The sequence below is a fragment of the Elephantulus edwardii genome, unplaced genomic scaffold (assembly GCF_000299155.1).
Source record: "Elephantulus edwardii isolate Elephantulus edwardi_28Jun2011 unplaced genomic scaffold, EleEdw1.0 scaffold00126, whole genome shotgun sequence".
NCBI classification, from domain to species: Eukaryota; Metazoa; Chordata; class Mammalia; order Macroscelidea; family Macroscelididae; genus Elephantulus; species Elephantulus edwardii.
This window is the reverse complement of record NW_006399876.1, coordinates 1,109,676-1,120,519: the sequence shown is the minus strand read 5'-3', so window position 1 is coordinate 1,120,519 and position 10,844 is coordinate 1,109,676. Positions and strand designations below refer to the sequence as shown.

Here is a 10,844-nt window from a genome sequence, read left to right as displayed (position 1 = left end):
GTCTCTGTAGTGGTGCTGATGGTGGGAGTTGGTGTCTCTGTGGTTGTGGTGATGGTGGGCATTGGTGTCTCTGTGCTGGTGGTAGTGGTGATGGTCTCTGTAGTGGTGCTGATGGTGGGAGTTGGTGTCTCTGTAGTTGTGGTGGTGGTTACAGGTGTTGTTGTCTCTTTGGTGCTGCTGATAGTGGGCGTTGGTGTCTCTGTGCTGGTGGTAGTAGTGATGGTCTCTGTAGTGGTGCTGATGGTGGGAGCTGGTGTCTCCGTGGTTGTGGTGATGGTGGGCGTTGGTGTCTCTGTGCTGGTTGTGGTGGTGATGGTCTCTGTAGTGGTGCTGATGGTGGGAGCGGGTGTCTCCGTGGTTGTGGTGGTGGTTACAGGTGTTGTTGTCTCTTTGGTGCTGCTGATGGTGGGAGCTGGGGTTTGGGAAGTTGTTGAAATGCATTCCTTGCAGCAGTAGACATTGATCTCATAGTTGATACAGAAGCCCATAGGGATGACCCCTCCTGGCTTTTGATCTTCATTCTTGCAAATCAATCCAACAGAGAGGTCACACACCACTGTTTGTCCAAGTTGGTCAAGTGGGACATCAGGATATGCTGTGGCTCTGCAGGAGATATTAGCTGGCCATCCTGGCCCACAGATGTCCCCAATTGCCTCAAAGTCACCACCACCTGGCTTGCTGAAGTTAGGTTTGCCTGAATCAATCCAGCCTGTCCATTCACAGTCAATACATGGAGTTGTGGTTGGTTTGGCGGTTATGGTAGTAGTGGTGGTCGATTCTGGAGTCAGCGTGGAGGTCACAGTTGTGGTTTGTTTTGGTGTGGCTGTGGATGTTGTGGTTATTGTTGTCACTGAGATGGTGGACTCTGGGGTAGGGGAGGTTGTCAGAGTTGAGGTGGGTGGAGTGATGGGAGTTGATGAATGGATCGGAGTCATTGATGAGTGGGTGGGAGTTGTTGATGAATGAGTAGGGGTGGTTGTGATGGTCTGCGTCGTTGTTTCTGGACATTGGTCCATTGGTAGGCAACAGTTCACTCGTATCTCATAGTCATAGCAGAGTTCAAATAGTCCATTTCCAAACTGGTCTTCATTTTTACAGATGAGCCCAACAGAGACATTACACTGAGCCTTCTGGCCCAGCTGCTCCCAGCTGAGGTGGGGATCCGCGGCTGACCTGCACTCAATGTCTTCGGGGGCCTTGCAGACACTGTCAAATATCTCTCGGTCACCACCGTCACTGCCAGAACTCGGGTGGTCCTCATTGATCCAGTCTGACCAGAAACAGCATATATCTAGAAAAGAAACCCAACAGTGGTCACCCACACTGGGAGAGGTCCCATTGGCCTCCAATCCTACCACCACATACCACTATTTCATTATTGCCCAAGGACCCAACTGTAGAGCCAGGATTGGCTATCTTGACCCTCATATGTAAATCTGAGGCTTAGAGAGGAAGGGGCTCTCAAAGCCACATCCTTGGTGTGACAGAGCCAGCTCTCAGGGCTCCAAGCCCATAGCCATAGCCTCAGCCATTTTCAACCCTCAAGTCAAAGATTTCTTAATCAAAGTATCACCATTGTAGAGAAGAAGAAGTTTCTCTATTCTCAACCAACAAAATAAATCCTTCTCCATCCATTCCTGGCCTCAGCAAACTGTGACTAAAGTCACCAAAAAGACACTCATCTTTGGTCCATAAGCAGCACAGCCTGGCCCCACATCTGGTTCTAAGGGAAGCTTGCCTTGTAATTGCACAAGGCTTTCTATCTCTGCATCGTATTTGTCACTTACGTGGAGTAGTCGAGAAAACTGCAGAAAAACAAAGCAAAAATACATAAATACAACAGGATTATTACTGAACTCATTCTAGAGGTCAAGATCATCTACATGTGTTTTTGTGGGGTTTTTTTTAAATGTTTAAAACTCTTTTCATTGGCTTTCCCAGGGCTGGAGGCTTGTTGGGTAGCTGCCAAGATTCCATGCAGAGCAAACACAGAGGGACTTGGCGAAGCACAGCGTCACTGGGGCTCAGAACTGCCCTGGTGGCTCTTGGTGCAGGGACATTTCCTTGCTGTTTGGGGAAACGTCTAAAGTGCCTGTCATTGTGGCCTGGGCTTGGGGATAATCATGACGGTGACATCCCAACTTAGAGGAACAGAGATGCCAGGGACATGTCCCTGGGCCAAGCTGGGAGTCAGGTACCCTAGGCTGTGTCCCTCCCCTCCCCAAGAAGTGCTCTGTCAGCGGGACACAGGTGTGAGGCTGAGGGCTGTACCTGGGCTGGTGGTTGGCGTTGGCTTCGAGGTAGTGATGGTGGAGGTGGTGGTAAGGGTGGTAGTGGAGGAGAGTGGAATGGTGACAGAGGACGTCGGGGTTGATGGGGGTGGGGTGGTGGTCACACAGATGTTGAAGTGTTGTTCAATCGTCCCATTGGGGCCACAGATCTCCCAGTAGCAGAAGGAACCATTCTGAGTCTGGTTAACAATCTTTCCTGGGGGTAGAGGGCCAACCATTAACAAATCAGGAACAAGGTAAGACTCACAGGTGAGGGAAAGGCTGGGCATCCCCTAACCCGAACAAGGGCAGACAATGCCCAGTGGGACCTGTCTTCAGAGCGTCCTTCTTGAGGAAGAAGCCCCTCAGGGTTCAGCCTGGGCTATAAAGAAGGGTTATAGGGAGTCACCATGCGGGCACTGGCTCCCCCAGGAAGGGCCCATGAGCCCCACAAAGCTGCCGCAGCTTGGGAACAAAACTGAGCTGGGTAGCCCTGGTCAGCACAAAGGGCAGAGCCCTGGGACAAGCCCAGTCACCCTCCTTGCCCAGCTGAGTCCAGGAGAAGGCAGCCTTAAGCCCTGCTGGTGGGGCCTCTCGCCACTGGATGGGAGGACCACACTCACCTTCGTCTGGCTGGCAGATGATCTCCGAGGTGTTGGTGCACACACTGCAAAGCAGCCACAGTCAGACACAGGCCCAAGGGCACTAGGTCTCCCAGGTGTCTGCCTCCCCAACTACACCCGCCTCTCTCCACCCACAGCCCCAGAAGGCTGCACCAGACCACCCCCGAGCCAGTCCAAAGGACCGCAGACTTGGGGCCATCTGGGAAGGTCAACATGACATGGGTGAGCCTCCCTGGATGAGAACAAAGGCCTCCCTCTCCTCTAATCCCTGGATCCTGTGTGTGCATGTGTGACCAGGAGTGTGCTCACATGTGAGTGCATGCACGTAATGCACAGGTGCATCTGTGCCAATGCATGTATGCATGTGCGTGTTACATGTGCATGTGCACTTGTGTGTGTACTGGTGCGTGCTTGAGTCCAAGCATGTGTGTATACATGCACATGTGTGTGCTGTGTATCATGTATTGCTTGTGTCCCTGTGTGTGCACACACGTGTGCATGTGTGCTCTGCCTGCAAGTGTGACTGTGCACAAACGCGTGTGCATACAGATGTGTGCATGTGTGATGGGCTCAGGTACCAAGACTGGCAGATGTCCTCGGAGGGCACAGTTTCCCCAGGGCGGAAGTGGTTGTCCTCAATGTAGCAGCCACACTGGTCCCCAGTGACACACTTCTTCAGCTCCTCATCATAGATGGGCCTGTCCTTAGGGCACCGTGGGTAGCAACCTGGCAAGGAGAATGCTGGGCTTGGTCTCAGTCCACCAGGAGGATGATCCTCAGTGTAGGAAAGATGGGTCTTGGACGTGCTCCCCCCGCCACCTCCCCAGCACGCTGCTGTTGTTGCTGTGTTCAGTAGATTGGGAACCAACCCACAGCCGAACCTCCAGCGGGTTTTCAGAGACAGTAAATCTCACAGGAGGAGGCTGCCCCATCTTCCTCCCAAGGAGCAGCTGGTGATCTTGAACCGCGAGCCTTTGTGTTGGCAGCGCAGCTCCTTACCACAAGCCACCATGCTAGTGAGGCAGAGACCTCTCAGCCCCGCCCACCGGCAGTTGGCCCCACCCAGTCTCCCAGAACCGCCCCCTGTGGTCAGTGTGCTGGCTTCTCTAGTGACCCCTTCCCTCTGCCACGCAAGGAGCTGTGCTCAGGTACTCGGTAAACACGAGTAGGTGGCATGACCCTTTCTGCTTCCCGCTTGCCCGGCCGTGGGTCCCAGCTGCCGGGTCCCTCTGTCTGTCGGTCTCTGACCTCCTCGGGTGCATCCCCCTCCCAGGCTCACCCTCCAGGTAGGACACGGAGATGTTGGAGTGAATGCCATTGATGGTCCTGCAGGTCTCAAAGCTGCGGTTCCCGCACGGCTCGTAATGCCACTCACATTCATCCGGGGGGTTGTAATAGTCACAGAAGATTGCTGCAGGGCGGAGAGGGCACGTCAGACCCTGCAGGGTCCCACGGGATGGGCACTGGAGCCAGAGCCCTGTCCCCACCCCAGCCTGGGTCCGGCTCGCAGCAGCACTCACGGCACAAATCGGGGGTCCGCCAGAAGACACAGGCTGCCTCCTTGGTGCACTCCTGGGCGTAGGAGGCCACGGCCGAGCAGAAGCACTCGCAGTCCCCACCAGTGTCACAGGAGCAGGAGTCGTGGACGCAAGCCTCGTAGAATGGCTTGGGGTCCACCTGTCAGGAGATAGCAGTGAGGCTGGGTCTGCTGCCTCAAGGCCGCCCCCCACCCCCCGGCAGCGGCCCAGGAAGGAGGCCCAAGAAGGAAGCCTCTCTGCTGTTCCCTGGCAGGAGGGCGAAATGTGCCGAGTGAGCCTGGGAGGAAGGCAGGTGAGTCCCGGCTGCCCACCTTGCTGTGGCAGATTGCAAAGACCCGGCTCTTGATGATACTGCACTGCTTCTCGGCCCAGGAGCGCCGGTGCGGGTTCAGGCTGCAGGGCTCTGGGGTGCTGGTCACGTCTGTGCAGGTGGGGGCTTCCTTCCAGCTGTTCCCAAAGTCCAGCTCACTATCCACCACTATGTGGTCCCGCGTGGTGAAGTCGTTGTTGGAGCGCAAGTCAAAGTTCCCACACAGGCCGCACACAGTGCCCTTTGGACGGGAGAGGGGATCTCGCCAGTGACTCTCCAACCCGCGGAGGGGTCAGGGGTCGGGCCTCTGTGCGTAAACCCAGGTGAGCCCCAGAGGGCTCTGCTTGTGGGATAGGGTCATGGGTCAGTGAGCACCTTGTGAGGAGGTGGGGACAGGCAGGTGTGCACTTTGTGAGGAGGTGGGGACAGTGCAGGTATGCACCTCGGGGAGGGTGGAGGCTTGGGCAGGCCCATCCTTGGGGGGGGAGAGTGGGGTGGACACGTACCTTGTAGGAGGGGGCGAGCTTTATGAAGATGGTGGTCCTCTTGTCCCAGATGATGATGATACCGGAGCTGGCCTCCACCACCAGGTACTGGCCCACCTCACGTGTGGTATAGGACACGCGGTGCCCCACGTCCCTCTGGATCACCACACGACGCTTGTCCTCCAGCTTGAGCTCTGTCCTCTGAGTGTGAGGAGGGGTGTTACCAGCCTGACTCCTCCCCAGGAGACCACCAGCACCGTCCAATAGCCCAGCTATCTACCTGGACCCGTAAAGCCCATCCCCTCCCCGGACCCTAAGAGCCCAGAGCCCAAGCAGCCCGTTCCTGAGTGGCACCCCTTATCCCCATGAGCTCACCCCCAGGAAGATCTTGATGGCCTTGGAGCAGGTCACACCCGTGGTGCCACAGGGCACGTTCTCGGTGATGATGCTGAAGGTGCCCAGAGAGGAGTTCTGGCCGCAGTAGTCCTGGGGGCAGGGGACATGCGAGCAAGTCGGTGAGCACCTGGGATTGGGTGTGCCCACTCCCACCACGAGGGCTAGCAGAACCCCGAGCTAGAGCCCCAGCGATGCCCCTTCTCAGCAGGGACACGGGGCTTTGGTCTGGCCTCACAGGAGGAATTTGGACATCTGAAAGCCCCCTCCTTGGTGTCCATTTGCCCACCTGTCTCCCTCCCATGCCCATTTTAAGGTGCCGTCCACACTCCAAGAGTGGAGCTTGACAGGCCTTCTCACCTGAGCTGCCACATAGGAGCAGTGTCCATCAAAGTCGTAGTACTTCCCATCAAAGGTGATGTAGTGGCCATTACCATAGATGGCACAGGTGCCATGACACACGAACTGGGAGCACGTCCAGCGCCCCTTTTGGCACGTGCTGAGGGGGGATGGGGAGGTGCTGCTATGACAGGGCCAAGCCCCTCCTCCACCTGGGGGCTCAGCCAGAACCTGGCCAGCTCCTGCAAACCCTCAGACCATCCAGACCCCTGGGAGGATGAGGTGCCCCCTGCCATCTCCAGCGGTCAGGCCTTACCAGGTGTTGCAGTCCACCTTGATCTTGTCCCCGGGGAGGTACAGGTCCTTGTTGTGGACACAGGGACACTCATCCTCTGTGACACATCCACCTCTGCCATCATCGATCAGCCCGTTGGGGCACACACAGCCACTGATGCACTCTGTCTGGTACTACAGTGGTAGGGAGGGGGCTCAGGACAGCGCCAGAGTCCCTCAACAAGCAGCCTCTTCTCCCTCCACCGTGGGTTCACCCAGCCCCAGGAACAACCCTCTCACGCCCACCCTGGGAAGGAATCGCTGCCTTCTGCCCATGTGCCAGGACCAGCAACTCCGGAGTGTCCACAGGACTGGACACTGGAGCCTCCACAGAGAGCACTGCCTGAGGCTGCCTGCGCCCGTGTGCACAGGTCCAGCACAGCCACCTGCTGCCCTGCACCTGGGCCCCTAGCACTCACGTAGCCGGCGGCTAGTGTCTGGCAACTGACAGGACGGGGGTTCCGCACGGCCAGTGCAGTCAGGTTGTTGCAGTCAATGTGGATCTTGGGTTCCACACAGCCTGTGGCAGAAGGCGGTCATGTCAGCTGACCATGGAGGAGGCATGGAGGGGGCGGTGGGGAGCTGTGAGCAGGTGGGATGGGGCACTTACTCTGGCCGATCAGCTTGACCTGCATGCAGTGCAGCCTCCCATTCCGGCAGACACTGCGGGAGAGAGACAGGAGGTGAGTGAGCTGGGCCTCCTTGGGCCTGCAGTAGTGTCCTAAATGGCTCAGCCATAAATCCCATACAGAGAAGGCACTGATGGCCAGGACCAGATGAGAGCTGACCATGCCAGCTCCTCTCAGGCCGCCCTGCAACCTTAGGGGATGGAAGCCTCAGACCCAGACCCCTGGGGTTCTGGGGGGTGAAGCTACTGGACGTGAGCCCAGGCCAAGGCAGAGGCATAGAATGTGCTTCCCGCTGAGCCCATGCCGACATGGAGGTGGCCACCCACCATCGCTCCTCCTGTCGTAAGACCACGTCCCCTGCTTCCAGGTAGAGGCCGCGATGGTAGCAGGAGCACTTGGCCAGCGGCACACAGCGCCCCTTCTCGTCCAGGAAGGTGTTGTCAGGGCAGCCACAGCCGTCTACAGGCGCAAAGCCCTCCAGGCAGTGCTTGTCTGGCTCGGACAGTGAGCGGCAGGTCTGCTGGCAGGTGGTCAGGTTGTACAGGAAGATCTGGGAGTTGGGGCAAGAGCCCACGTCCTTGTCTGTGGGCAAGGCATCCCATGAGTCAAGGGGCAGCGGCTGTCTCCACCCCTCGCCTCCAGGGCCAGCAGGCCCAGGGCCCCACATGCGCCCAGCGCCCAGGGCAGCACTCACTGCAGACGCGCTCCCGCCAGCCCCACAGCATGACGCCCTTGGCGGAGCAGGCGCGGGCGTAGGAGGACAGCGCCGCACACATGCAGTCCTCGTTGTTCTGACAGTTGCATGTGTCATACCTGCACCTCTGAGCACAGACAGAACCAGGTGGTCAGGGGAGGGGCAGGGCACAGGCGCGCGCACGCGCACACACACACACACACACACACACACACACACACACACACACACACACGTGTGAGCACTCCCAGGCCATGGGGCACACTTACACACGTGTACACACATGAACATGAATGTGCGGGCACTCCCAAGTGTGCACACACATTCCGAGTGCACACGCACACAGGCCTACAGGCCAAGCACACGCACGCTCTGTGGGCACTCAGCAGTGGCAGGGTAAAGCATGCAGGTGCCAACATGTGCGGGATCACACCCACCTTATAGTACTCTGCGGGGTCCACGGCTGAGTGGCACCTGCCAAAGGGAGTCTCTGTCTTCTTCAGCAATGAGCACCAGTGCTCGGCATAGTTGGCTGCAGAACAGCAAGGGTCGGGACTTCAGCAGGGCGAGTCCACCTGAGGGCAGCCTCTTGAGTCCGCCCCAGGCTGGGCTAGAGCAAGTCCCGCCTGCAAGGCTGGACCACGGTGCTAACGACTCTGGACGTGCTGTCCAGATGCCCTGAGAGAGGCTGACAGGTTAGACTACCACCCTGTTGGGGCATCAACACACACCAGTCATCCAACACCAAGACACACTGAGGCCGGGCAGACAGCACACGGAAGCGAGGGCTTCAGTGATGGAGTGGGTGGGCACCGATTGAGGTGGACACCAGCTCCTGACATGGTCTCGACCACAGCTGCCCGAGTGGCTGTCTCGGCAGCACTGTTTCCTCTGCTAACAAGAGGGGCAGGGTGCTTAGGGCTGGAGTCCAATCTGCCACATTTACACACCGTGAGCAGAGTGGATAAGAATGAGTCCTGACAACAGACAGCAGGACGCCCGTCCGTTTAGAGAGGACCATCAGGTACCTCCATGCCAGCTGACCTTGTGCCTCTCACCAGAGAGCCAGCAACATTCCCAGGACACAGATGCCAGAGTCTTCACAGGTCCTCACAAAAGGGACGGGACTCGAGCCAGTGGACTGTTGTAATGAACTCAACCACGTGGGTTTTTAATGGGGCGGCAAGTACGTAGAATTAAGTTCTAAATTCTGTAAATCCTATTCACAGCTTTAACTTTAAAACACCGAGGCTTCGTAGGAGAGATCTTCCCCCATTGAATTCACAGCGAGCTCAGGCTAACCAGCCCACAGAGGACCAGCTATGAACTCGGTTGACTGCAGAGATGGGGTGAGTTTTAACTTTCAGGAGTGTTGGGTACACACAGCATGGTCTAGCCAGTATGCAGACTCCGGTACTACCACGGGCAAGACTCCCTGTAACACGGACACAGCAAAAGCCCAAAACTGCTGGACGCTGGCCTTGCTGTGGGAGAGAGTATGGGATGTCCCTCTGTTCTGAATGTGGAATACAGTAAAATCTTAGTGCTCTAAAGTGACTGAAATGCTACAGTCCAGTTCACCTCATTCCACTAAAATGGTCTATTTTAAAGTTTCATTCAATCATGAATACACTGTTGTTGTTGTTGTTGTTGCTGCCAAGGAGTCACCTCTGACTCATAGTGACCCTGTGGAAAACAGACCTGACCTTGACCTGTCCTGAACCATCCTCGGCGCCCAGCCACCCACCGCGCCCACAGGCGCCCCGTGTCAGTCCACCTCACTGAGGCTCCACCAGCCTCCACTGACACTCTTTACTCTAATACCCATTTGAAAAGAAAATGTGTCACGGACACGTGCACATCCCTGTGCACCTGTACCTCACATCCTCTTCAAATGAGTGAGAGCAGAGAGCACCTCAGATTGTCAATGTTGCGGCCCGGCACCCTTCCCTCCCTTCTTCATTCCTTCATCCAGGCAGAGGGAGGGTGCAGGCATCAAAGGTGCAGGACAGGCCAGACGTGGGCACCAGCTGCACCCCACCTGGGCCGCTCTGTAACGCGGGTGGGCTTCCCATTGGGGCACCGTCAACCACCCAGCAGTAGGAAGCTGTAGGCAGCCCTGCTCTCCAGGGCCAGCGTGCTCACCACTCTCAATGTTGAGGGAGCAGGGGTCGTCCAGCCAGTCTAGCTTGTCATGGCAGCTCGACTGGGCCTTCCAGGTGTTGGCAAAGCCTGCGCCCGTCGCCTCTACCAGCCCTCCAGCCGTCTTGAAGTCATCACCCTCCAAGCCATTGAAGTTCCCACAGAGACCTGGGCAGAGGGGCCATGAAACCAGAATGAGGCCAAGAGGACCACAGGGCCAAGGATGGGTGGTGATGGGGGCAGGGCAGAGGGGCCATGAGGTTGAGAGGATAATGGGGGCCAGAGGTGGAGCAGGTGGTGATGGGGGCAGGGCAGAGAGGCCGTAAGGTCAGAATGAGGCCAAGAGGACCAGGGGCCAGGGCAGGGCTGAGGGTGGGGACCCAAGCGATGGGCAGGATGGGGTGGGGCCGGGGCCTACAGCACGCACCCTGCACCTGTCCCTGGGCACCCTGGTCCAGGGTGGCAAAGAGCTGCATGACTGGGACCAGTTGCACCTGCAGCCTCAGGCCGAAGACCGTGTTGACGATGACATGGTAGGAGGAGGGCCGGAAGATGGAGAAACTCGCTGGAAGGTGGGGTGCAGGACAGTGAGGGCCACCAGGGCCCACAGCCCCCACATCCAGTCAAACTGGGACCCCTGGGGCACCCTCCACCAGCCCTACCCTCTCTCCACCAAAGAGTCTGCCCTGAGCAGAGGGCCCAGCCAGGACCTATTCTCCTGGCCAGACCTGAGACAAGCCGGGGATCCCTGCCAAGCCAGAGGGCCTGGCCTGGAGCAAGTGAGTCCTGGGGCCTCGCTCAGGCTCACCTGTCACATGGGGCAGGTTGACTTCCAGCTCATTGAGGAGCACGCTACCGTCAGACTTGAAGACCACCACCTGCAGAGAGGGGCCAGGGTTGAGGATCTGGGTCATAGGGCTGAAGGATGTGGGCAACGCCTAGACCAGAGGGCTGAGGGGTGGGCCAGCAGGTGAGGTCTGTGCCGCAGGGCTGAGGGGTGAGTAGGCAGGTTAGGGCTGGATTGCAGGGCTGGGCTGGGGGGTAGGCAGGTGAGGGCTGGGGGACAAGGTAGGTGAAGGCTGGGGGAT

The 10,844-nt window shown here is 57.8% G+C and overlaps 1 protein-coding gene across 1 annotated transcript in view; it reads right to left on the bottom strand.

The window, feature by feature from the left end:
• LOC102856351 (mucin-2-like) overlaps positions 1 to 10,844 on the bottom strand; it is a 30,554-nt gene that overhangs the window by 14,811 nt on the left and 4,899 nt on the right. The window contains exons 11-30 of the mRNA XM_006893354.1: positions 10,565 to 10,634; positions 10,184 to 10,321; positions 9,760 to 9,924; positions 8,052 to 8,146; positions 7,615 to 7,741; positions 7,247 to 7,502; positions 6,902 to 6,954; positions 6,711 to 6,811; positions 6,275 to 6,426; positions 5,980 to 6,118; positions 5,602 to 5,712; positions 5,248 to 5,427; positions 4,743 to 4,982; positions 4,414 to 4,570; positions 4,173 to 4,304; positions 3,472 to 3,619; positions 2,894 to 2,937; positions 2,272 to 2,487; positions 1,788 to 1,805; positions 17 to 1,291 (exon numbers count right to left, since the gene is read on the bottom strand). Coding sequence (XP_006893416.1) covers positions 17 to 1,291; positions 1,788 to 1,805; positions 2,272 to 2,487; positions 2,894 to 2,937; positions 3,472 to 3,619; positions 4,173 to 4,304; positions 4,414 to 4,570; positions 4,743 to 4,982; positions 5,248 to 5,427; positions 5,602 to 5,712; positions 5,980 to 6,118; positions 6,275 to 6,426; positions 6,711 to 6,811; positions 6,902 to 6,954; positions 7,247 to 7,502; positions 7,615 to 7,741; positions 8,052 to 8,146; positions 9,760 to 9,924; positions 10,184 to 10,321; positions 10,565 to 10,634 — 3,817 coding nt within the window. The remainder of the gene's footprint in view (positions 1 to 16; positions 1,292 to 1,787; positions 1,806 to 2,271; positions 2,488 to 2,893; positions 2,938 to 3,471; positions 3,620 to 4,172; positions 4,305 to 4,413; positions 4,571 to 4,742; positions 4,983 to 5,247; positions 5,428 to 5,601; positions 5,713 to 5,979; positions 6,119 to 6,274; positions 6,427 to 6,710; positions 6,812 to 6,901; positions 6,955 to 7,246; positions 7,503 to 7,614; positions 7,742 to 8,051; positions 8,147 to 9,759; positions 9,925 to 10,183; positions 10,322 to 10,564; positions 10,635 to 10,844) is intronic.